Source organism: Bufo gargarizans, chromosome 3 (assembly GCF_014858855.1).
Source record: "Bufo gargarizans isolate SCDJY-AF-19 chromosome 3, ASM1485885v1, whole genome shotgun sequence".
NCBI lineage: Eukaryota > Metazoa > Chordata > Amphibia > Anura > Bufonidae > Bufo > Bufo gargarizans.
This window is the reverse complement of record NC_058082.1, coordinates 478,461,946-478,489,722: the sequence shown is the minus strand read 5'-3', so window position 1 is coordinate 478,489,722 and position 27,777 is coordinate 478,461,946. Positions and strand designations below refer to the sequence as shown.

At 44.5% G+C, this 27,777-nt stretch overlaps 1 protein-coding gene across 3 annotated transcripts in view; it reads left to right on the top strand.

The window, feature by feature from the left end:
• ABR (ABR activator of RhoGEF and GTPase) overlaps positions 1 to 27,777 on the top strand; it is a 353,402-nt gene that overhangs the window by 112,059 nt on the left and 213,566 nt on the right. For 2 of the 3 annotated variants that reach the window (XM_044283775.1, XM_044283776.1), the window contains exon 2: positions 24,440 to 24,624. In XM_044283775.1, coding sequence (XP_044139710.1) covers positions 24,440 to 24,624 — 185 coding nt within the window. Of the gene's footprint in view, positions 1 to 18,134; positions 18,270 to 24,439; positions 24,625 to 27,777 lie in introns of those variants that run through there. The other variant, XM_044283778.1, reaches the window with a different exon arrangement.

The window sequence follows — 27,777 nt, the reverse complement described above, 5'->3', positions numbered from 1 at the left end:
CCCATTTATAAAGCCATTCTGTCCCTTTTTTTGTATCAGGACATGTAAAATAATCTCCGACAGTAAATCTATGCAGCCATTAAATTAGCAGTAACTGGTGGTGTTCCTGGAGCCATCTGGACCCCCTGCAGTATCAACATTTTTTTTTCTATTGGTTCATACTTAGGGAGTCCAAATGATAGCAGATACAGGATATGCTTTAATCAAGAATGACCTTTGGGGTACATTAACACACAGTGGATACACTGCGGATATTCCATCCAGATTTGTGGGTAGAAAATCCACAACCTATTACAGTTAGCAGCAAAGTAGATGAGATTTTAAAAACTTTGGAAGAGATTGATCAAAAGTGGTGTAAAGGAAAACTGGCTTAGTTGCCCATAGATTGATCTTTTCATTTTCCAAAGAAACTGTGAAAAATGAAAGGTGGAATCTGATTTAGTTGCTATGGCCAAGTATGTCAACTTTTTATTTTTTAACATCCATTTTGAGAAATCTCCCCCATTATGTCCCTAATTTTTAATGTGTTATTATATTTTTTTGTTGACCTCCTAAAAAGTTTGGTTGGATTCTCGTTTGGTCTAAAAGGCTCCTATAGTCTTCATGTGAGTACAGTACCCTGGGGCGTAGTTAAAGGCTCATGGCCCCCTGGTGCAAGACTTGGGTCCCCCTTCCCTCAGTGCTTTGTGGCCAGGGGCAGGGGGGCACACAGCCTTCATGCTGCCTGAGGCAAAAATTGAAAGGGCAAACCCCCCCCTTCCCCATGCCAAATTCTTGACCTAAACCATTTCCTCCAGCCAGAGGTGTAACTTGACCAGCATGCACTTTCTATAATACCGGTGTTTTCTAAGGCAGCGCAAGGGTCTTTGGGCCTCCTCAGACTCCTGGGCCCGGTAGCGACTGCTACCTCTGCACCCCCTATAGCTAAATATATGTTAAGAATCTGTGTGTCTGTTCTTTGTTCTCCGTGTGTCAGGGTACTATTACTTGTTATGACAGGCAATTATAGCGAAGTGATTAAGTACAGTTCAATATAGTGGATCTTCCCCGTACTTTAATCACAAATCAGACAGGTCAGTCATAAAAGGGACGGCTTCCCTGACAGAAAGAGTAGGCCGGCAACAGCCCTCTGGTTATAGGTGGCATACAGCTGCATGTAGGTCTATGGGATCTACAGGCAGGGTCCCATTAGCACTGGGACCCTGTCCTTGTCCAAACCAGTGGATCCTATGACATGTCAACCGGGAGTGAAGCAGAGCTTCACTTCCAGCCTAAGTACTTCAGAAAGGCCTGAGAGCGACAGCAGGGCACCGGCCTTCCTGCCACTGCCTGCCTCTCACAAACCCCACTGCCCTCCACATGTACAGAACAGGGCAACATTAGAACACTCTCAAAGCATACACATACTGGAGGCTGCAGTGCCACAGCTCCTTCTGTGCCCATACACCATGGATGAATACACACACTGTAGAGATGACAGCTGGTGCCCCCCTACCCACAGCGCCTCTCACCACAGGAGAAGAGGAGTTGACTTACTGGGCTCCTCCTGAGCAGGAAATCGTCCCAGGTTTTGACTGAGATAGAGCTTTATGTCACCCAGTCGCAGGATGAAAAGCTCGGCACAGTCCAGTAATCCTCAAAACATTCTTTTGGTGCATTGTCAGTGGCACACATTGTAGAGAAGATACCTGGTGCCCCCCTACAGCGCGTCTCACCGCAAGAGAAGAGGAGCTAACTTACTGGGCTCATCCTGAGCAGCAGCTGGGACCGGAGGACGAACACTGCTCTAGTTTCTGCGCATGTGTTGTAGAGTGTGGGCAGCACTGGCTGCCCTGTGCAGATGGTGTGCATATATAGATAGATCGCGCGCTGCAGCTTTACAGTAGCGTGCCGATTGGTCGGCAGCCTGCCCAAAGCAACCAATAACAAAGCTCCTTGCTGTGAGGAGCTTTGTTATTGGTTATGTGAAAAAATCCAGCAAACCGCCAATATGTTGCAAAATATTCTTCTTTATTTCGCAACATATTGGCGGGTTGCTGGATTTTTTTCACTGGTCCACGTGGAGCTACGCTCCTTTCCGTTGCAACACCAGGTAATACAGCGAGTGCCGGCTGGATTCGATTTAATCTTGTTATTGGTTATGTCAGGCACAGGCAGCATCGCTGCGCTGCCTGTGCCGTTCACTGCGCGCCCTGAGCTGCTGAATGTAGGGGAAAAGTCTAAGGCATATTGGTACGCCTTAGACTTTTTTGAAGGAGTAAAATGGTCTGAACAGGCCTTATTGCGACCTCTGAGTGGTTTTTCAAGAACCCATAGACTTCAGTGGGCTTGTTTGGGCCAAATCACAGACCAAAATGGTGCAGGACTTCATGATTTTTACACTCATCCACAGTAAGTGGGAAACCACAGGTGTGTGAAGAAACACATTAAAAATCAATGGGCGTGTGCGGGGTCCATGCTCAGACAGCATTCCTTGTGCTGTCCACATCCATAAGTCCATTTTGCCAGCCTGAAAAAATCACAGAACATGTCCTATAAGGATAGGACATCTCTACAGCAGCGAGAAAAAAAGTGGAGGCATGCACGTGGCCGAGATCCATGGTTTGTGTGCATGAGGCCTAAGATCCATCAGGTTTCCAGGCTGAATACTATGCCAAAAACAATGGAAACCAGGCAGAATGGAGGCTGAGAGCCTTGTCTGTATTAAATGGGGCATTGTAGAGAACTCACTTTGCAGAAAATGATAACCACGGACCTGTGGTGTCTGTGATGGGATGTCTTTATTTTTCTTGTTCCTACACTAGCTGTCCAGGAGCTGACCGTCAGCCCAGTCCTGTAAGGACCACGGATAGCTCCAGCTACTCTGATGCACGTTGTCCTACAGAGTAAAGCCAGATGATACAAGATAGTTGGGATGCCGCCAGCTTGCTAGACAGCAGTGTCAGCTGGAGCCTTTGTAGGCGAGAGTAAAACCAGGCAGTGCAAATCATCCTCTGCCGTATCGTTAAGTGGAATCCGATACGGCTGCTCCCATATCCATCATGTAGTGTTCCATAAGCCTTTTCCATCCTCCCGGAGATCCCCGCCCCTGCACACTCTTACAGGCATCCCCAAGAGAGCCCCCTGTGCCGGTAATTGACCGGCTCCTGGCCCAAGCACCCCCCCCCCCCCCCTCCTCCTCTCCCTCACATCCAGGCTCATCTCCGAGACGAGCAGATATACTGACAGGGACTGCTCTCATTCTCCTTCTTTTCCGTTGTTCTCCATGGATCTGTTGTGGAAGTGAAGGGATCAGCGGGAGCTGCGGTGAAGAGATTGAATGGATTGTACTGGGGGAGTTTGCAGGCGCCTTACATTGCACAATTAATGGAGTGGCTGCAGGAGCAGGGTGAGTGGGGCCCCTGCATGTGCCGCCTCTTCATTCTGCATTTTCAGGGCCATAGTGTCCAGGGAATTTATGGTTGCATCTGCTTGCATTTTGCCTGGATATCTGAGGTGACCTTTTGCCGCTGGTCACCTTAGGACCTGATCAGCCTTTGTTTAGTCAGTGGCTTAAATTGGAGTTGATGGGTTGACCTTTTGAGCTTCCATAAGAGTTGTTTCTTGCAATGGCTGCAGAATACGTCTCTGTGCTCGGTGTGCTCCAGTTCTGTCTATCCAGGTTGATTCCTTGAGGTGAACTGCTCCTCCTCACGAGTTGTCCCTCCTCCCCCATAGATGGTAAATAGAGATGAGCGAATTTCTGGTTCTGAAATTCGTTTACGGGTAAGGCTACTTTAACACTAGCGTTCTTGTGGATTCATCATGGATCTGCAAAAACACTTCCGTTACCATAATACAACCACATGCATCTGTCATGAACAGATCTGGTTGTATTATGTCTTCTATAGCCATGACAAATCCGTTTTCTATTGTGTCAGAGAAAACAGATCCGTCCCCATTGACTTACATTGTGTGTCAGGACGGATCCGTCTTGCTCCACACCACACTTGCAGTTTGCAGCATTTTTCTGTCCGCGATGGGGACGCAACCAAACGGAACGGGATGCATTTTGGCGCATTCCGTTTCGTTCAGTTTTGTCCCTATTGACAATGAATGGGGACAAAACTGAAGCGTTTTCTTCCTGTGATGGATCTCAATAATGGAATTGAAAACGCAAATGTGAAAGTAGCCTAAGAGGTGAATTGCGTTATGGATTTTGTTACCACGGACCATAACGCAATTCTATGACTGACTGAATGCATAACGGAATTCCGTTATTTATTCCGTCATAATAGAAGTCTATGGCCTGCATAACGGATCCGTCCCGTTTCCATTATGCAGGCCATAGACTTCTATTATGACTGAATGAATAACGGAATTCCGTTATGGTCTGTGGTAACGAAATCCATAATGCAATTCACCTTTTACCAGTAAACGAAGCGTGAGCGAATTTCAAAATATGAAATTTGCTCATCTCTAATGGTAAACAGTGGCGTTATTTCTATAGGGTCACGTATGCACAGCAGCCTGCTCACCTGGCTTGTCATGAAGCCTTTCCGTATGGACTCATCTGATTATTGCTGTCGGTGAACTTGTGTATATAGGCATCTGTGTTTTTACGCCGCGATCTTGCTGGATGGAATGGCTGTTGACTCTATAGATAAATCTAAGGCAATGTATTATATAGGTTAGCATGCATATAGAATATGAGCGATGCTCTGAGGGCCTTCAGCATGACAGCAGCATGGTCAGAGTGAAGACTGATGGATACAGCGAATGCAATAGTCATACCGTGGCCTCATACTAACCACACTGCCCTCCCTCTTTGTATATTGACTGCAACAGTTTCCCCAGTCGTCTTCCAGCTAAGGCACAGAAAGGAGATTGTCGGATCTAATTCATGATTTACACATGATGTCCTGTAATGGCATCTACTGCACGGCGCAAGAAATACCCATACAGACCTTGCCCTTATCTTGTGACAGTGTGTGTGTGTGTGTGTGTATATAAATATGTGTATATATATATATATATATATATATCTACAAACCTATACACACTATATGGGTGAATAAAGGTCACCATATGGAGGTGCTACGGCCTTTATTTTATTATATATATATATATATATATATTATATATATATATAGTGAAGAAAATCCGCAGCACTCCTTGAAGTATAGAAAAATTGTGTAGTTTTATTCACACATGTCAAATAAGACAACGTTTCGGTTCTCTCACAGAACCTTTTTCAAGTCAAGACTTGACTTGAAAAAGGTTCTGTGAGAGAACCGAAACGTTGTCTTATTTGACATGTGTGAATAAAACTACACAATTTTTCTATACTTCAAGGAGTGCTGCGGATTTTCTTCACTGTTTTAAGTCCTGAATCGAGGGACCACCGCTGGCACCACACAGCTATAGCTGAGCAAACGACAGGAGTGCTGCCTGAACTTCTTTTATGGATCTTCATATATATATATATATATATATATATATATATATATATATATATAATGAAGAAAATCCGCAGCACTCCTTGAAGTGTAGAAAAAATGTGTAGTTTTATTCACACATGTCAAATAAGACAACGTTTCGGTTCTCTCACAGAACCTTTTTCAAAACCTGCACTTGGTCCTTGAAAAAGGTTCTGTGAGAGAACCGAAACGTTGTCTTATTTGACATGTGTGAATAAAACTACACATTTTTTCTACACTTCAAGGAGTGCTGCGGATTTTCTTCATTGTTTTACGTCTCGAATCGAGGGACCACCGCCGGCACCACACAGCTACGGCTGAGTAAAACGACAGGAGTGCTGCCTGAAACTTCTTTTATGGACCTATATATATATATATATATATATATATATAATATATATTATTCGATATGCGGTATATGTATATATGTTTTTTTATATATAATATATAAAATAATAATGGATATGTATAAACAAACAAGGGACCACTCAAATTACAGCATATATACATATCTTCACCATTTTACTGTCAGTCCTCCCTATGATTGTATTTGCGCTTCTAGCTGAGTGTTTCCATTGTGTCTTTCGATTTATTAATAAATCCCTGGTCCCAGGAGTTTGCTCCCATGTCACGCTCGCTTCCTTATGTAATGCTATCAGACAGTGCTCTGGAAACCACACTTGTGTCCCTTGTGGTGATAACATTTCAGGCCTGTGTACGACCGTTTCTTGTAGTTTAATTGCAGAAAAGGGGTTGGATTTCGATACGGCGTCTCCCTAGGGGCGTTATGACATTGAGTGGGCTGGGTGCCCCTCTCCGGTCACCTATTGTAAGAACTGTAAAATAATAATTAGTATCATCATTATTTTTTCAATGATTATTTATATACGGACTAAGCCCTTACTCTGATATGATAAAATCTGAGACTCTTAGCCAATATATTTTGATCTCTGTGCCCACCTACCAGCGCCAAGGTGGTCTCAGTCAGGCAGGTCCTACTCTAAACCTACCTATGCCATATGGGCATCTACATTCAGGAGTTCAGACCCTGCACATATAGTGTGCTACTCCTAGTTACCTCTGTGTGCATCAAGCAACCAAAGAGATCAAAATATATTGGCTGAGAGTCTCAGATTTCATCATGTCAGGGTGAGGTCTTAGTCCATATATAAATGTGTGCATCTAGTATTTTCCATATATTTTTTTTTTAAACTTTCTCTATATGATGAATGCCATTTGTTGAAGTGAGAGAACCCCTTTATCCTTGGATGACAATAGTGTAACTTAAAGGCGTTGTCCAGTATTTTACTATTGATGGCCTGTCCTCAGGAATCTAGACCGTCAATATCTGATTGGTGAGGGTCTGACATCTTGCACCTCCCCCCCCCCCCCCCCCCCTTAATCAGTTGTTCTGCAGGAGCACCAGTGCAGAAGCTGTAGCGAATGAGAGCAGCGCTCCAGTAAACATTGGATAGAGCGTGTAGTTCCGACACTTGAGTTATCCCAAAATAGCTGATCAACGTGGGCCCTCACCAATCGGATATCAGTGGCCTTTCCTGAGGATAGACCATCAATAGTAAAAACCTGGACAACCCCTTTAAAGCCCTTTCACACAAGCTGATGCTCAGGGAATTATCGGAAACTAACTTAACATTCCTGATAATCGCCTGTCATTGGGCGGACATGGTGATGCATTTACATGCAGCAATTATCTCTGTATGGGCATGGGAGATAGCTACTGCAATCACTGGTCCCAGTACAGAGTCCTTCTTTGCCAGCAGCACATCCCTCTTTGCCCAGGATGATCTGCTTCCAGCAAACAATGATTTTATGTGGCACAGAAAAAAATGCAATCATCCAATAAATGAGCATTCGCTCATGCACCAGATGTTTGCATGGGACAGTAGACTAGGGTCAATCTGCGTCGGAGGCTCCATTTTTGTCGAATTTGCTGGAAAAAAATAGGACAGCAGCACTTTTTTTTTTTGTAAAATTCATATGACCCCACCAGGGTTTCTCCTGCAGTGTTTGTGTCTGTCCTCTGACAGATCCAACAATGCCATCCATTTTTGATTTTCTGCTTCTATGATGGAACAGAAAACCAGAAGTGTAAGTAGATGTGAACAAAGGCCAGTCCTGGGTTGTCTCAGAAGATGACATTAGTGGGGACCCCTGTTAATCATCTGAGGACCGCGCCCCACTGCTTCCGATACCGCTCAGCTTTGTGTTTGGGCTCATTCACTTCAATAAACCTCTCATGCAGTCCGGTAAGTAAAGGTACTTGGAGATATTGAAATGATGCAGCCCTTGTCTCTGTAATTCCTCTGGACTAATGAAGGTCTAAGGGTACCTGAGCACGTAGAGGAATACGCACGGTGTGTGTGGGTGTGCGGGAAAAAAAGCTGTGTAATTGACAGTGTGTGAAAGTATTAATTGGGCAGGTGGGGGGCTGCATTATATGGTAGAGGAAACATTTTTGGCAGTCATTTTTAAATCCGCCATATTAAGTTTAGCCCAAGTTCTTCCAGTGGGAAGGGAATCACTTGATATATCAGTCTTGGCTAGAATTTAATCATATCAAAACTGACACTTTCAGTGTGTTTCTGCCTTTACCTGTTAAGGAGGTAAGTGTGGTCAGTTTCCTAAAGTGCGTTAAGATTACTTAAAGGTAAGAAGTACCTACAGATGTCACAGGATTGCATATTACCATCTGTGCTCATTGATAACGGCGAGCTACACCTCCGCACTTTGCTGTGGCTGCACGCGCAGTTCCCTGGACACCGGATTAGTTACCCCAAGGTCACTGGACATAGCGCCTTTTCGCTTTTACTTCTGGGGTCATTTAAAGTTCCTTATTAATGTGGAAATATATGCAATAAGGCTCTACAGAAGTAACGGATACTACATTGCTGTGGAGACAGTTCTACAATGTGTTCACGAAGACTTGATTGAATGTTTAAGGCCTCATGCACACGACCGTTGCGTGCATCCGTGTCCGTTGTTCAGTTTTCCGTGATTTTCTGTGGACCCATTGACTTTCAATGAGTCCGTTGAAAACTCGGAAAATGCACCGTTGTTCATCCGCATCCGTGATCCGTGTTTCCTGTCTGTCCTATTTTTTTTTGACTGACAACGGTTCGCGGACCCATTCAAGGCAATGGGTCCGTGAAAAAACACGGATGCACACAAGATTGTCATCCACGTCCGTATGTTAATTTCACACTGCATAAAAGCTTTTTCAGAGCGGAGTTTTCACTTTGTGAAAACTCAGATCCGACAGTATATTCTAACAGAGGCGTTCCCATCGTGATGGGGACGCTTCAAGTTAGAATATACTAAGAACTGTGTACATGACTGCCCCCTGCTGCCTGGCAGCACCTGATCTCTTACAGTTGCAGCACCTGAGGTTTTAATTGTGCGCATCATAGCCCCCTGTAAGAGATCAGGTGCTGCCAGGCAGCAGAGGGCAGACCCCCCCTCCCTCCCTCCCCAGTTTTAAATTCATTGGTGGCCAGTGCGGCCTCCCCCCCCCCCCCCCCAGTTGTGCCCCCATCTTTATATTACGGCCCCAGTTGTGCCCCCATCTTTATATTACGGCCCCAGTTGTGCCCCCATCTTTATATTACGGCCCCAGTTGTGCCCCCATCTTTATATTACGGCCCCAGTTGTGCCCCCATCTTTATATTACGGCCCCAGTTGTGCCCCCATCTTTATATTACGGCCCCAGTTGTGTCCCCATACATATATTACGGCCCCAGTTGTGTCCCCATACATATATTACGGCCCCAGTTGTGTCCCCATACATATATTACGGCCCCAGTTGTGCCCCCATACATATATTACGGCCCCAGTTGTGCCCCCATACATATACGATGGCCCCAGTTGTGCCCCCATACATATATTATGGCCCTAGTTGATGGCAGCGGAGAGTTCCGATCGGAGTCCCAGTTTAATCGCTGGGGCTCCGATCGGTAATCATGGCAACCAAGACGCTACTGCAGTCCTGGCTGCCATGGTTACTTAGCAATTTTAGAAGCATTATACTTACCTGAGCTGTCTGTGACCGGCCGGGCGCTCCTCCTACTGGTAAGTGACAGGTCTGTGCTGCTATAAGCAATGCGCCGCATTGTTACTGCCTGGGGAATACAATTATTTACTTAAAAAAAAAATATATATATATATAGTTAGAACGGACCAGTCACCCACATCACATATATTTCACTATTGCTAGAAGAAAACGCACCATAAATGCAGGCAACAACCACGTGAGGTTTTTTGTATTTTATTTTAAAAAAAATTTGGCTGCTCCAAAAAAGCAGCACCCTAAGGGGACCAGTCCCCTCATCAGTATACAGTCCCTCAAGTTACAATATTAATTGGTTCCAGGACAACCATTGTATGTTGAAACCATGTAACTTGAGTAATCAGTTCCAAAGCCCCAAAATGTTATCCAAGATAATGGATATTTATGAAACATAAGCAGATAACTAAGTCAGATCCTTACATATAACAGTCAGGAACGGCTGCTAACTAGCAACTACTACAGCTACTTTACCAGAGAAGTGGCCTTGATCGGTCGGATCTGAGTCTCAGGCGTTGTATGTTGAGTCTGGTTTCAACTTACGATGGGTCAGAAAAGCCCACTGTATGTTGAAAATTTTGTGACCTGAGGCCATTGTATCTTGAGGGATCACTGTACAGGAAAGGATATTTCGGTGTCAGATCCTCAGTATGCAGAGCGGCCGCTGCAGTCCATGGCAGCAGTGACTCCATCTTCCTGCTCCTTCCTTTTAGAGAAAGCTAGCGGAGGACCCGGACATGGAAGCTGGAGGGAATTCCTCCTCCTAAAAAAGCAGAAGTAAAACCACAAGACAATTACTGATAAAGGCATGACTATTTATTTCTGAGTCATTTGTCTTTTGGAGCCATATGTGATAATATATGGGTAGAGCAGGTGGTGAATGACCTTGCATTATTTCCATCACGATGTAGAAACTGAAGTGTGCTGTGTGTCATCTTGGAGTAATTGAGTCAGTCTTAAAGAAATCCCTGTGATGTGGGCTTAAAGAGATTCTGTCACCAAGTTTTGGGCTATAGAGCTGCGGACATGCACAGCTAGATCGCCGCTAGCATGTCCACAATAGATCTGTCCTATAGGGCTGTGTGATTTTATTTTCTTTAAAAAAGGATTTTAGAGATATGTAAATTTAGTCTTGTAGGTGCCCAAGGGGCTATACGAACCTTCCTGGTGCCCAGCCACGCCCGCCTGTGAAGGAGCCCAGCACCGCCTATATCCTCCGAATCTCCTCCTTTCATCAACGATAGATTGCCGTAATCTCGCGATGCACGAGCTCGCGCAGTTCTTTCTCTGAGGCTGATGCCAGCACAGGGAAGGAACATTATACCGGCACTGCGCATGCGCGAGCTCGCGCATCGCGACATTACGGCAATCTATCGGTGATGAAAGGAGGAGATTCGGAGGACATAGGCGGTGCTGGGCTCCTTCAAAGGCGGGGGTGGCTGGGCACGGCTGTGCACCAGAAAGGTTCGTATAGCCCGTTGGGCTCCTACAAGACTAATTTACATATCTCTAAAATCCTTTTTTAAAGAAAATAAAATCACACAGCCCTATAGGACAGGTATATTGCGGGCATGCTAGCGGCGATCTAGCCGTGCATGGCCGCAGCTCTATAGCCCAAAACCTGGTGACAGAATCCCTTTAAAGAGCACCTGCCACAGCTTTAGGCCTCTTTCACACTACAGTATGTTGAATTCAGTGTTTTGCGTTCCGTTTTTCACGGATCCGTTGTTCCGTTTTTTTGCTTCCGTTGTGGTTCCGTTTCCGTTCCGTTGTTCCGTTCCGTTTTTCCGTATGGCAAATACAGTATACAGTAATTTCATATTAAAAATTGGGCTGGGCATAACATTTTCAATAGATGGTTCCGCAAAAAACGGAACGGATACGGAAGACATACGTATGCATTTCCGTATGTGTTCCGTTTTTTTTGCGGACCCATTGACTTGAATGGAGCCACGGACTGTGATTTGCGGCCAAATATAGGACATGTTCTATCTTTTCAACGGAACGGAAAAACGGAAATACGGAAACGGAATGCATACGGAACACATTCCGTTTTTTTGCGGAACCATTGAAATGAATGGTTCCGTATACGGAACGCAAAAAACGGACCGTATACGGAACGCAAAAAACTGTAGTGTGAAAGAGGCCTTAGAAATCACACTAGAGCAATGAGCCTAAGGCTACATGCACACGACCATATACCATCCGTATGCCATCTTTTTTTTTTTTTTTTGCGGATCCATTGTAACAATGCCTAAAACGGACAAGAATAGGACATGTATAATTTTTTTTTTTTGCGGGGCTATGGAACGGACATAAATGATGCGGACAAGACAGTGTGCTGTCTGCATTTTTTGCGGACCCATTAAAATGAATGGGTCTGCATCCTATCTGCAAAAAAAAACAAAAAACTGAACAGACACGGAAACTTACAATGTTTGTGTGCATGTAGCCTTAGGCCGCTTTCAGACGAGCGAGTTGTACAGTACACTCGGGACTTGGAGCGTGAGTATAGAATAGCTCCCGTCCTGAACTTCCAGCACTGCCGAGGTCGCATAGCATTATATTGACTTATGATGCTATTTAACCCTTCGAGGTCTGGAATGTGCACAGTACTGGGGCCCTATGCCTGGTCTTACAGTCTTTATTTCTTTGTATTATCAAGCAGAGGAGTAAGTCTCTCAAATCTATCGAATGCTTTGTTCCTCTGCACAGAGCTCTTTATCTAAACGGTTAAGCCAGTATCTCGCCTGCAGGAGTTCTTTGAAAATAATTATAGTCCTCCCACGGCTCATCACGCAAACCCAAGATCTCATTCTGCTCATCTCTCCCTCCGCTTCCTCATTAACCTCTCCGTCTCCAAACTCTTCTATACTCCCACCCAGGCTTTAGGCCTCGAGTGACCATCCTAAACTGGACCATCATCTTCTCATAAGCGTTAATGTTTCTATATAAGGGGGACATGAGATTTCTTCTGGATACACAGACTGCGCAAATGGTTGATATTTTAAGGTGGTTACAAGAGGTAATGTCAGGAACAATATGGGAAGCAGTTGCTTCAAAATTCAGGAGAAGCTGCAAAGCCTTATTCACCGAAGAGTGGCAGTGTTGGTTCTTCAGCTTTCACTGCAATTTTGAAGCACATGCTTAATTTCTTCCTAAGGCCTCATCCACACGGCCGTAGGGGGGCCGTGGCAGTATTGCGCAATTGCAGTCCCCAATGCACGGAACGGCGCCGCACAACAGCCTTGTGCATGAGGCCCAATTCTGTGGGGCTCACGAGGACTGGAGCCTGATGCTGTGTGCATGTGAGTGGCTTCTCCATATGTTTGAACTGTGGTTGTCCTGCTGATCTCTGGATTTCTATTTGAGATGGAATCAGAGATTAGTACTTACCTGCACCAAGAACACCAGTGTAGGCAGAGAGGTTCCCTGGCCAAGAAGACATGGTTTGTACAGTATACGTACGTTGTGGCCTGCCCTGTGCCTGCTTATCCTAAAAGTGAGCTTTAAATAAATTATATTAAGAAACGTAAAGCAATATACATGTCCTGGTCGTCAAGCTTGTGGACATTTAATGGATTGTCCCATTAAGACAACTTATCCCCTATCCAAAGGAGGACAGGGGCCTGTGCTCCCCCCGCTCTAATAGAGCAGTAACCACATATCCATTCAACTCTATGGCCGCAAAAAGCAGAATTGAAGCTCACGGGTACCTCTGGCAGCCCCATAGAGTTGAATGGTGCGGCAATACGCCTGTGCGTCTGCTGCTCCATTCCAACAGGGAGCACAGGCCCCAGTCTCATGATCGGTGGGGGGCCCCAGCTGTCTGCCTCCAGCCCCCCACTGATCAGACTCTTATCCCCCATCCTGTGAATCCCCTATACTGTAAATGCAGCCGACCAGAAAGACTCAGGAATACATCCATTCGGTACCTGAGTGGAAGAGCTCGTAGACTGCCTGACAGAGGGGAAAGTCCTGAGCAGAATGTCTTCCCAAAGCGGGTCAGAAGGCTGCTGGAGTTGTTTTTTAACCCCTTGAACTTATCCTGATGAGCGTACTTTTTTAACTACTGTATGTCTTATGGACTGATAAAAGCCTACAATAAGAGGGAGATAATGGATCGGTCATGATGCGTATTGATATCTTTAAATAGGTAGGAATAGTATAAAAGTAGTCTATCGCTATGAAATGCAGTAAATTATAAGGGTATGTTGACGCAGCTGGAAATCAGTATGTCTGCCTGAGCACCAACCTTAATGTACTGTATTCACTGAGTTTATTTCTCAATGTTGTCAAGTTCCGAAAACGTTTCAATACCTATAGTTTCTTTAGTTGATTGTTGCAGTGAGTCTTCGGTGGAGCAGTGATTTTGCAGATGGCCATACCTAAGGCCTGCAGTGTTTACTAAGTATTGTGCACTCATTGGGTAAAAGCTATTGATCGGTGGGTGCGCGTTTCCCTGACTGCTTTTACTGTACATTAATTATGCAAATGAGCACTAATCCATCCTGAAGAAAGTGTAGGTGCGCAGTAGGGAGGATAAGATGTACCGTGAGAATTCTTACACTCTGGTCAGGCAGTTGGACCTTTTTATAAATGACATGTACTGTAATAAGTCTTGTGTGCGAAATATTGATTAGTCATTTGATTAGTTCACCTGTTAGGTCCCTTATAATTATATTTTTTCAAAGAATTGTTGCATAGTACAATTGAGAAAAGTCCATCAAGATCAAGTAGGGGACGTGAGGGAGTGTGGATGAAACCAGAATTATGCACATTTCCGTAAATGTTAAAGGGCTTATCCAACACCTATAATGTCCCCCACATGCCCGGTCACCTCACACAGGTTATACTTTCCCCAAGGAGCGACACAGGTGCCGGGGTAAGTATAACCTGTATGAGATGCCCGGCCATTTTGGGGGGCATTATAGGTGTTCGATAACCACTTTAATGTTATTCTGTTCTAAGAAATTACCTAAGCCTTAGCCGTTTTGTGAGGTCGTCACCGGGACCAGATTCTGAGGTAGTGTATTCCACAGTTTTATAAATCTGATTGTAAAGGTCCTTTTACACAGACCAATATATCGGGCAATTATTGGGAACAAGTGGACCCCCCTGGTTTTCACTCACCCATCTACAGGGATCTGGTCTTCACTCTAGGGCAGTGATAGTGAACCTTTTAGAGACATGGCAATTTACCCTGAATACTACAGTCCAATACTGTATGTACTTTATGATAAAGTACATACTTCCATGTACTTTATCATTTAGCTATAATAGCCTGCCTACATTCAGTGCACTGCCTGCGCTGTTCATAGTGCGCCCTGCGCTGATAATTGGCAGGAAAAGTTTAAGGCATATTGGTACACTGTAGACTTTTTCCAGGGTGCGGGTGCCCACAGAGAGGGCTCTGAGTGCCACCTCTGGCACACATGCCATAGGTTCGCCACCACTTCTCTAGGGGAACCATCAGGCTGCTACCCTTTGGAGTAGACTCCAATCAATGATAACTCACTAAGGCAGGTGAAGGGATACTGATGCTTGGCACCAAGGGGATAGACAAGAGCATGGTCAGTAGACAAGCCAAGGTCAGAACAGGCAGAGTTTCTACAATCCATGAAACGGGAAGGTGGTACAAGTTCAATATGATAACCAGGCAGAGAACTGGGCAAGGTGGAACAAGATTACCATGGTAAACAGAGTTGAGGCATGAGAGTCCAGAAGACATGATAACTTTGCAGGAGCTTGGCAAGATGGGAACTTTTTCCCATAGGGGAAGGTGCCTTATATATCGCAGAAAAAGCAGCCATTGGCCTTGTGATCATACACAGGAGCAATGAGTATTCCAGCTATTGTGCCAGCTGAGAGAGGGAAGATGCTGATGGGCTTGTCTTTTGGGGATATTTTATATGAAACTGCTTTTCTCCATATTTGTTGTCCGGGTCATTTCATATATTTATATTGCGGCCCATTTGCACAGTTGAATATCATTGGGAAATGATTGGGGAAAAGTGTTTGTGTGAACGTCCTTTCCCAATCATTGTCCATTCATTAGCTGTATTTACATGCAGCGATTATCTGGTTTATATGGGGTGTGGGAACTCGTCTGGTAGACAGGATTAGCGGACGCAGTATAGAGGCAACAACAAGTTCTTTGGATCAAACAGCTCAGTGTTTTATTCACACTTTAGGCAAGTCACAAAACAAGCAGTCATATTCAAACAAATTCACCTTGAGGTGTTGGTGGTAATTCACACCATGCGGCAGTTCTGCCTCAGAGTCCTTGCTGATAGCAGCACCAACCTGTTTTTATGCCAAACAGGTAGCAAACCTTCATCCAGAAACAAGGCTCCCATATCCCAACACAGAGACCTGTCTTCTGAGCCCAGCTGCCTATTTAAGGACAGCCAGGTGCTGACAAAACCCGGACTGGCATTTAAAATCCGGTCCGGTATTTGACCTCACCTGGCTGTAAAGCAGCCCAGCAGCACATGCTGGGAGTAAAATACCTGTTTTCCCAGACCAAACATCTCACTGTGTTACAGGGGATAATCTATCTTTGCTATGATCGTTTGTCTTCATAGAGTTTCCTAATTCGCTGGCGTCCCTGTTTCTACAAGGTGATGTGCCGCCAACAAATGATTGCTATGCCACATAAGCAGTCCGAACACCATAAGAACAAGTGCACTGCTCGTTCATGGGGTGATCAGCTGCACATTTACATGGGACAGTTTTTGGGAGTGAGCATTCATACAAACAATTGTTCCCAATAATTGGTCCCATAATCTGTGTGAATGTATTTAGACGCCTGTATGATGCATGTAAATTATTAGTAGTCAGTCAGATGCATAATTTTAAATTTATCCACGTTGAACCTCGTTTTCCGAGTGGATGCTGAAACGCTCAGAATATCCAAGTCAGCTTGTAGTTTATGGATATCTTGCATAGACTGCACAGTGGTACATAGCTTGGTGTCATCTGCGAAAATACAAACAGTACTACTACTCCATCCTCTATATCATTCCTATAAAGTTAATAGAGGACCCAGCACTACACCTCTTATAACCCTGGACCACCACAACTCTCTGGACACTGTCCTTCAGCCGGTTTTCAATCCAAAAGTCTGTCACCAGGAAATTTGCTAAAGAAAAAAGACACAATGGGGGTCATTTACAAAGACCAGCTTTTTACGCCAGTCTTTTTTTACCCTTTGTGCTGACAGGGGATGCGTGTGCATTTGACTCGTCCTAAATTAGATGCACGTCCGGCAGTCCATGCGGCAGGCGTAAAAACTACTGCAGCCCCTGACTGGAGTAGTTTTTCTCCAATATTTGTCATTTTCCAGGCTTAAATTTTAAAAGATACATTTGTTGAGGCCAATGACCCAGCCCCTACAACTCCCTTGCCGCTCCTAAGTGTCGAAGGCAGCACAAAAATGCCCGTACAGCAAAATATTGTCACTCAGATGTTTAAAAGGGCGTCAAACAAGGTTGTTGCAAATTTTATTTTTACTTCAAAAACTGGTGTAGCTCCTTTCAGAAATGACTCCCAATGTCTGGTAGTGCTAGTTCAGGTGAATGTAATGAAACGTTTGACTTGGTGATTAGTGGCTTCATTCTAGAGAAAAAAAAAAAAACTTTAAATCCATAGGCAAAAAGCATGCCACGTTCCTACATAGTCATCTTTCTTGGCCATGTCAATCAAGAAGGAGAGGAAGGGTCTGGATAGGTTCCTGCATAGTCATCTTGACTGGCCATGTCAATCAAGAAGGAGAGGAAGGGGCTGGCTAGGTTCCTGCATAGTCATCTTGATTGGCCATGTCAATCAAGGAGAGGAAGGGGCTGGCTAGGTTCCTGCATAGTCATCTTGATTGGCCATGTCAATCAAGAAGGAGAGGAAGGGGCTGGCTAGGTTCCTGCATAGTCATCTTGACTGGCCATGCCAATCAAGGAGAGGAAGGGGCTGGCTAGGTTCCTGCATGGTCAGCTTGTCTGGCCAGGTCAATCAAGAAGCAGAGGAAATTGCTGGCAGAGGATACAGGAGGAGTAAGGGTGCCCACAGTGACTTGGGCCCGCCCTTAGTGCACTTAACTGCTAATTTGCATACAGATTAAAAGTACAGGATCGGATGCTTGATGCGTGAGCACAGTTCAGTGACCTGGTGCTAGGAGGAGCCTGATATATTACCTTTGGGCTTCCTGCTCATACCACTATCTCTGATGGCTTTTAGCTGTAGCTAATTAGTACTCGGTGGCGGAACGAGGCAGCCTGCATCAAATCTGACTTTTTTTTTTTTTTTCGAGCACAATTTCACTCTCCTTTTGTTTAGTTTATTTTAGCACAAAACAAGAAAATCAAGATTAAAGTGGTTATCCAGTGGAGAAAAATAATATACTTACATAGAAGGATTAGACCTCCTAATATACTTGTGCTGCTTATAGGGCATAGATTCCCTATAGTCAGATGACCCTGGAAATGTACTCTCCAGTATGATGTACCGACACGGACCCATGTGACAGAATTGTGGCCTCTTCCTCCCATTGTGTCGGAGCTGAATCATACTGTACCACATGGCTGCTGGGTATGATGGAGCCGGCATTGAGATGATGCAGGAGATACAGGAGTGGATGGGAAAGAAAGGGATGAATGAACTTGTAGCATTTAGAGCGCACTGAAAGTCCCACTACCTGTCCGTTTGTGATCAGAAATAGCGGTATAACAGGGCTGGTGAGTAACGCCAAAATATATTTTTGGGCAGGGAAGAGCACATGTAATAGTGTATAATGGTTATGACAGATGTTTGTGTTTTTTTTTTTTTGTTTTTTTTTGTTGTTGTTGTTTTTATGCTACCCAGGTAGTCCTTTTAAAGAGCAGCAGGTTCAACCGTGTCTATACTGTCTGTCAGGGTTGATCCTGCTGATTAAAATGATACCTGCTTTGTGAAAAGAGGTTGAGGCATTTTTTATTCTTTGTGCAAATGATTGCAGGGCCAGCATGGAACATGCATTGCTCAGTACACGGAAGCCCGCAGTTGTACAAAGAATTAGGCCTCCTGCGCGCTGTCGTATGTATGTTGCTGTCCTCAAACTCTGGATCTGTAAAATACAATTACCAGCTGTGTGCATGCCATGCGGATCAGATCCCGACCAAAAGTACCGCCCGAGTACACTGTAGCTGATTTTCATAAGACTGGTATTATTTTAATAAGCAGGATCCACCCTATCAGACAGTATAGGTTTAGTAGGGTTGCATACCTCCCAACTTTTAAAAAGCCCAAGGATGGATATTATCAGTGACGCAGCAGCAATTTTTTAATTTTTTTATTTTTTTTTACCGTAAGCCATGCTTCTAACTTGCCCACTGTTTTATCTCCACATGCCCAATACCACCCAGTCTCCTCTGTGACCCCAAGTAGTAGTTATACCGCCATAGTGCCCCCATGCACAGTAGTTATACCCCCATAGTGCCCCATGCACAGTAGTTATACCCCCATAGTTCCCCATGCACAGTAGTTATGCCCCCATAATGCCCCAATACACAGTAGTTATAGCCCTGTAGTGCCCCAATACACAATAGTTATAGCCCTGTAGTGCCCCAATACACAGTAGTTATAGCCCTGTGGTGCCCCCATACACAGTAGTTATAGCCCTGTAGTGCCCCAATACACAGTAGTTATAGCCCTGTAGTGCCCCAATACACAGTAGTTATAGCCCTGTAGTGCCCCCATGCACAGTAGTTATAGCACTGTAGTGCCCCCATGCACAGTAGTTATACTCCATAGTGCCCTCATGCACAGTAGTTATACCCCCATAATTCCCCAATACACAGTAGTTATAGCCCTGTAGTGCCCCTATGCACAGTAGTTATAGCCCTGTAGTGCACCTATGCACAGTAGTTATACCCCATAGTTCCCCCATGCACAGTAGTTATACCCCATAGTTCCCCCATGCACAGTAGTTATACCACATTAGTTCCCACATGCACAGTAGTTATACTCCATAGTGCCCTCATACACAGTAGTTAGACCTCCATAATGCCCCAATTCACAGTAATTATACCACCTAATGCCCACACCATACAGTAGTCATTTCTTTAAGTGCCCATATGTACAGTAGTTATGCCCTCTTAATGCCTCATGCACAGTAGTTATGCCCCCCTAGTGCCCATACACACAGTAGTCATGCCCTTTAAAGCCCCCACAAACACAGATACTAGAATACCGTCTAGTGCCCCTTACAATAGTGCTGCACAGGTGCTTTAAAATGGACAATTGCCCAAAAGTTTGAAAAAAAAACAAGATTTTATTGCTAGGCCATATCGCCCAGCCCTCATGCGTTCAATAAGTTGATGACCCAAAGGACTTTATTTTCTCACCATCCTAAAGAGAGAACGTCATTGTGATTGAGCCTTAATCAGACCATGTTTCCAGTCTGAGGGTCTGTAACCTGCTTATGTGTGAATGCATCGTCCGGCAATCAGGACTATGCTCTGATAAGAAATGTATTCAAATTGTAGCAAAGAAAATCCCCACCAGCAAAGGCTGCACTGGGCAGTGACCAGGTGGCATTTATACCACTAGTGGTCTTCAGCCGGCCAGTTTGAGGCTAGATTCCTACTGATTGGCGAAGGATAATGGATGGCAGAACAGAACGTCTAAGGCTACTTTCACACTGGCGTTTTGAATTCCGTTTGTGAGATCCGTTTCAGGGATCGCACAATCGGCCCAAAACGGATCAGTTCAGCCCTAAATCAATTCTGAATGGATAAGGATCCGTTCAGAATCCATCAGTTTGGCTCCATTCCGCTCTGGAGGCGGACACCAAAACGCTGCTCAATTCCGCCGTTTTGGTGTCCGCCTGGCGATGCAGAGCCAAACGGATCCGTCCTGACTTACAATGTACGTCAATGGGGACGGATCCGTTTTCACTGACACAATATGGTGCAATTGAAAACTGATCCGTCCCTCATTGACTTTCAATGTAAGTCAGGACGGATCCGTTTTGACTTTTAGATTTTTATTTTTTTAAGAATTAGGCAAACGGATCCGTTCTGAACGGATACAAGCGTTTGCATTATAGGTGCGGATCCGTCTGTGCAGATACCAGACGGATCCGCACCTAACGCAGGTGTGAAAGTAGCCTAAAACACCAGTTGGAAGGACAACAAAAGGGCTCACATCTGTATATGATCAGAGTTCAGACGCCTTGTTATGGGGCTATTCTGCCTGGGAAATAGTATGGCACTATATGGCTGCATGTGGAGCGCCTGCAGAGACGTAGGCGGGAGGTTGTGGACATTTCTATAGATTATGATTTTGATCCATGCTAATGTGGCAGATGGCGAGAACTGGGGAGAGTGTGATTGATACCGGGGGAGAATGTATAACCTTGTAAATGCTTGTAATTTAGTGAAAAGGACAAGATGAACAATTGTCTAGCATAGGGATCAGCAACCTTCGGCGCTCCAGCTGCTGTGAAACTACAACTCCCAGCATGCAAACATGCTTGGCTGTTGTCAAAACTCCCGTAGAGGTAAATGGAGCATTCTGGCAGTTGTAGTTTCAGAACATCTAGAGTGCCGGCAGTTGCTGATCCCTGATCTAGCAGGTCTTATGCTGGATCTTCATGTTGAAGCGACGGTGCAGTAGTATGTTGCGTTGCCGAGAACAGCGCAAGAATACGCTGTGAGGTTGATCATGAGTTTCACCAGGACTTCACATGAAACTAGTAATGTGTGGTAACTGCATACAATTTTGCTGCACGGTTTGTGGTCATGCGCTTTACTACCGCCTTGCGGCTGCAGCATAGAGACTCTGCCTAAGGGTCCATTCACACGTCCGTGTGTATTTTGCGGATCCGTAGAAATGAATGGGTCCGCAATTCCGATCTGCAGTTCCATAGATGGCAGAGTTAAATGGGGTCATGTATCAGTTCCAAAGATGGCAGAGTTAAATGGGGTCATGTATCATACTGGTGTAAAGTAGACCTGGCTTAGTTGCCCATAGCAACCAATCAGATTCTACCTTTCATTTTTCACAGCTCCTTTAAAAAGTGGAATCTGGTTGCTATGGGCAACTAAGCCAGGTCTACTTTACACCAGTTTGATAAATGACCCCAATAGTGTCCAAACTAAAAACAAATATGGATTCAGTCAGCCTGCCCCCAGTCTCCTTAATTCCATGGATAATTCTGGGTCAGGAACAGAGTCCAGCACATTTCTGTGTATAAAATCCAACATTTATTTTACCATCTTAAACCAATGAAACCACCCACCAAGTGAGAAAAAGCTACGCGTTTCAGACAGCGGTCTTTCATCATGGCTAAAACTGCATGTGTGATGGCACAATCTAAAATATTAGGGGTGGTTACTGCTTTTATGTTGTCTGTTCACATATGCCGTTTTAGGGTACTTTCACACTTCCGTTGTTTGATTCCGGCAGGCAGTTCCATTCAACTGTATGCAAACGCATGTCATTTTTTCTGACTGATCAGTCTGAAAAATGCATTGCAATACCGGATCCGTTTTTCCGGTGTCATCAGGCAAAACGGATCAGGTATTTTTTTCTTCTCATTTTTAAAGGTCTGCGCATGCGCAGAACGGAAGGACTGATCCAGCATTCCGGTATTTTGAATGCAGGATCTGGCACTAATACATTCCTATGGAAAAAAATGCCGGATATGCCTGATCAGTTCTTTTCTGGAATAGAGCCCCTGTGACGGAACTCTATGCCGGAAAAGAAAAACACTAATGTGAAAGTAGCCTTCGCCATGTTGAAGGACATATATTTGTAGCTTTTTCTTGCTTGATGGACTGGTTTCATTGTTTTAAAGGGCATCTGTCAGCAGATTTGTCCCTATGACACTGACTGACCTGTTACATGTGCACTTGGCAGCTGAAGGCATCTGTGTTGGTTCCATGTACATATGTGCCCCCACTGCTGAGAAAAATTAAGTTTTAATATAAGCAAATGAGCCTCTAGGAGCAATGGGGGCGTTACCATTACACCTAGAGGCTCAGCTCTTTGCAACTCCTGCACTTTGATTGACAGGTCGGATGTGATGTTTTCACTGGCTGGCCTTATCAATCAAAGTGCAGTGGGCTCGGTAGTTGCAGAGAGAGCAGAGGCTCTAAGATTAATGGCTACGCCCCCGTTGCTCCTAGAGGTTCATTTGCATATAGTAAAACCTCATTCTTCTCAGCAATGCGGGCACATATGAACATGGGACCAACACAGATGCCTCCAGCTGCAAAGCGCACATGTAACAGGTCAGCCAGTGTTATAGGGGACAGATCTGCTGACAGATGGTCTTTAAGAAGATGTAATATTGGATTAGTGGAGGGCTTCCTTTATGTGCAGAATTATAGTGTAGCACCTTCGCAGTTTCTGAAAATGTCCCATATATGCCATTTGAAATTGATAAAATACTATGGCTTATATTTACTAATGATAAAGATGGCGTAAGCTTAGACCTGCTGTCTAGACCTGTACCAGATTCATCACAGGGGCTCAGGCTGGAGGATAGACGCTTCTCTGACTCTACACTGACTTTCTTACTTTGAGACAGGTTTTTTACGCCAGAATTTTGGCACAATTTTGTTGCAAAAAGCCCATCTCAGACCCAGCCCTTTCCTGAGAAGCTCTGCCCCATGCTGAGCATGTCGGAAAAAAGTGTAGAAACCCCAGATGCACCAATTTTGGCGCAGGTACTTTAGTAAATTTGTGAGTATCTGTGATTGTATGAGAAGCCTCTCTTTCCTTGCGCTGTTTACACCTTTCTATCTTAATATGAACCGTTTCCCCAATTAGTTTTGTTAATGTAGATGCGTTTGGCGGAGCGCCAGCCGTCAGCCCGTTGCATGGCTTTCTTTTGACTTTTTTTTTTCTTTCGTTTTTCGTTTTTTTTGTTCCGTGTCCATTCTTTTACACTTTGTAAAACCCACTCCTCTCAACAGTAACCGATTAGGACTTTGTAAAGTGTCTGCAGAATTGCTAAAAATCCCGCACGGAAGGTTGCTACGGCGACGCCAGTTCCAGGGGCTTAAGGCCTATGATTTAGAGTTAAATCTTAAACATATAGAACATAAAACGGCACTCTCCGGGGAGAGAAGAAAAAAACACAAGAAAACAATTGGCAGAGAAATGCAGGCAGCACTCCACAGTAAAGGTGTTCTTTTTACATGTACCTTTTTATAAATTGTATTTGTACAATAACGGGAGCTTTAAAATGGAAACAGTGAGCCCCCACACCCCCCTTCTGTCTCTCTGACTCAGAGAAGGAGGCAACGAGCAAGGCCCGGAATAGCTCTGATGCTGTCATCTGTGGACAGCCGCTGATTTTCCAGTTTTCACAAGCGCACAGGCTTCCCCTAATCCTTCAGTCGTAGTGTGTTTCGGAGGTGGTCAATTGACCTCTGTAATCTCCATTTAACTGCGGGACTAGCTCTTCTGGCTCCTGATGCTTCTCCTTGTGCCTTCCTCAGTCTCCCTCTGCTCATAGTATCTCCTCTCGGCATACGTTTTTCTACTTATTTCATCATTTGTCTTTTTCGTACCCCCCTTAACTCTATTTTCCACCCTGTTTAACTATTCTCTTTTTCTGGAGTACTTTCCGTACACCTGCTCATTTACATTTTTAAACTTGTTTGTCTTTTTTTTTTTTATAATTTTATTATTCCCCTTTTCGTCAGCTTCCTTCTTCCCTGTCGTCTGTTCTCTTCCAGTCTATTCTCTTATTTTTTTTCTCCAACCTCTACAGCATTCATTCCTTGTGCTTTCTTTTCACTTCTCCTCTCAAGAAGCTCAGATGCCAGTATGACCCCCAGGCACAAGCCGTACGCCTCTTCCTTGGCCGCCCTTATCGAAGGCACTCAACGGCCTTTCTTATTCCTCGTCACAGATTTCAACTACGGCACCGACGGGTACGACGCCGAAGGGAATGAGGAGCAGAAAAGCTCTCGTGAGGGGTCAGAAACTATGCCCTACATCGATGAATCTCCCACAATGTCCCCACAGCTCAGTGCCAGGAGTCAAGACAGCGTGGACGGGGTCTCGCCTACTCCCACAGAGGGCTTACTTCCTGAGGTAAGAGATTCTTCATTTTTGAGTACCTCATATGCTTATTTATCTGGTACCGGTAATCCTGTTTGCATAAAGTATAATTATTTTTGATATATTGTGTAATTTTTGTTCTTTATAACTGGTTTAAAGATGTCTAGTGTTTGTAGATTTATGTCTTTTAGTATGAAGCAGAGTCTCTCAAGATCTATTGCCGTCTCTTATTTTTCAGTGTTATTTGTAATTTTACTATGTCGTACTATAGACTTTGCACTTCTCTTCTGAACTGATAGTTTATTGCTTTTTATGGTTTTGCTTTGGTTGCTGTTGGTTGTGTGTATCATAGGTTTGGTTCATATCAGAGATGATTTCCTTACGAAGTATTGACTACGCAGGAGCTAAAATTTGCTATAGTTTTTTTTTTTTTTTTTTTCATTCTAAATTTCATTTATCTTCTATTGTCATTAGGAAAAAGTTTAATAGTCATAAAAGAATAATTAAAAGCTTTAGACTGCGCTTAAGGTTGGATATCTGTTGTGTTCCTTCTCTGCTTCTCCTATCTCGTTGCCTGGATATTATGCATGTCAGAAATTACTCAGATCTGATGTGTGTGGAGGAGTGATTTTCTGTGTACTGTAAGTACCGTTAAATTAGTGCGTATTGAATCGAGCGGTCTATGGTTATTTATGACCTGAATTACTCCCCATTGCCAGGCATTATGTATAAAGAAGGTAAAAGACATGTGGCAAATTTGCATGGGTCTGTACATTTATTTTTGGTCAACTTATATATTATTGTGCTACCAACGAAAATGATCTCGCCCAAAAAAACTGGTGGCTATAAAATATTTAAGGTTGTATCACCCATGTGGCACCACTTCTAGGGTTCTTAGTGGGTGATACCGGTCTGTCCAAAGGTATCCTTTACAGCAGAGGCTCTTCTAGTGGCCAGGCCACGTCCAGAAGTTGGTGTTGAGCAGTGTCAGCAGGGGTCGAGTGGAGGGGGAACGCATGGGAACGGCGTTCCTGCACTTTTTTCATGGCAGGAACGCCGTTCCCTTTCAGCCTCAAGCCAGGAGAACACGGCTGAATCAGATTCACAGGGGGAGACGGAGCGCACTGTGCAGGGCAGGTTAAGGGAGGAGGGGCGGCTTCTGTTGAGAGGAAGCTGTCTGTGCGGTGCCGCTGCCTGCCACTCCTCTCATGGCGCCCCGCCCCCTAATGACATCATCTCCTTCACTACAAGATCATTTAGAATGTCTTTTAGAAAAGTTTATCCTGGGATTCGAACTCACGACCTCCACACATCAGAGCAAGGCATTTACCCTCACAGCCATGAAAGCTGTCTAGGTAGTTGCTTAAAAAAAAAAAAAAAAAAAAAAACTTCTACTTATACCTAGTGTACTGATACCTAGTGTACAACCATACACATGACAGCTGCCCACTGTGTATGGATGTAGCAGAGCTGGGTGTGTTGGGGCAGCTGTCATGTGTATGGTTGTACACTAGGTATAAGTAGAAGTCTTAGTTTGTTTTTTTTAAGCAACTACCTCAACTGCTTTTATGGCTGTGAGGGTAAATGCCTTGCCTGTAATGTGTAGAGGTCATGAGTTCGAATCCCAGGACAAACTTTTCTAAAAGTGTTTTTTTTTTTTTTTCTGATACTTCTACTGATACCTAGTGTACTGATACCTAGTGTACAACCATACACATGACAGCTGCCCCAACGCACCCAGCTCTGCTACATCCATACACAGTGGGCAAAGTTACCTACAGTAGAAGTCTTATATATTTTTTTTTTAAGTAACAAGCTAGACAGCTTTCATAGCTGTGAGGGCATATGCCTTGCCTCTGCTGTGTAGAAGTCAAGAGATCGAATCCCAGGACAAACTTTTCTAAAAGTGTTATTTTTTTTTATTTTTTATTTTTAGCCCGCAGCGACACAAATTACAGCATGCTAGATTTTCTGTGCTTTTTTATTTTTTGGAGGGGGGGGGGGGGGGGGGGGTTGCAGTGGATCTTGGGTGAGTTCCCACACTTTTTTTCCCAGGACTTGACCCCTGAGTGTCAGACTGGGGTGCCCAGGGCCAACCAGTAAAATACATTCTGGGCGCCCACCGTACTGGAAAATATTACCTGATCCCCATTTGCAAATCCCTAAAACTGTGGCAAACCAATTTTTTTTTCAGTAGTAGCGCTCTGTCGAATTTGGATTGACCCGCCTCTGTGCCTAGAAGTAAACTCAGCCACTTGCATCTTCAATGATAAGCTGGGTGGTTTGTTAAATACTCCACCCAGTTTTTATATATAAGTAGACTGGTTGAGATGCCTTATACTGACTATCTGTATGTAGTACAGTCTACTTGTGCAGGGGGTTGGGGACTGGGGGTCCACTGGGGTATTCACCTGTTTTCCTGTGGGCCAGTCCAAGTCTGGTGTTGAGCCACATTGAATGCTAAAAGGGAAAATCCTACTAAATTAATGACTACATGATATAGCTTTTGGTACAATGGGGGCATCTTACTAGGCTATGCCTCCATTGTCTAATAGGTGGGGGTCCGCACCTATCTTCTAAACGGAGCCCCTGGCTCAGCTATTTCCATCAGGCCCATAGAAGTGAATGGGAGCGGTGACTGGTCATGCGCGGTGCGCTCCCGTTCACTTCTATGGAGAGAGCGCTTGTTAGTGGCCGAACCCGACTCCTCCAGCCACCACTTTGCCTGATCCGTTCTTGATATAGGTGCAGGTCCCAGCGATAGGACCTGCACCTATCAGACAATGGGGGAATATCCTTGGTTCCACGTGTAAACACTAGCATCTTCAGCTGCCATTAGCTGGGGAGCTACCTTCAGGCGGTGCGAGAGACACTGGTTGAGGAACGCTATTTTACGTTATTGTAAACCCCCAGTTATACAAATCACTATGGTCTCACTAAGGAATCCACCTTATCCCCTTCATTGTATAAAATTTTGTATATATGTGAACCCCCAGGATCTCAAGCAAATTTGACAACTCCTGTTGGTTCTGTAATGGCAGATGAAATATGTTTTCTCCTGCTCACTTTTATGCTGTCAGTGCTGCTATTACATTCTTTTTAGTTGCTTGCTCGTGGGATCTACATTACGTGTCCGCTATACATTTATTACTCGTGAACAGTAGGTGCGCATACATCAGTTGTGTT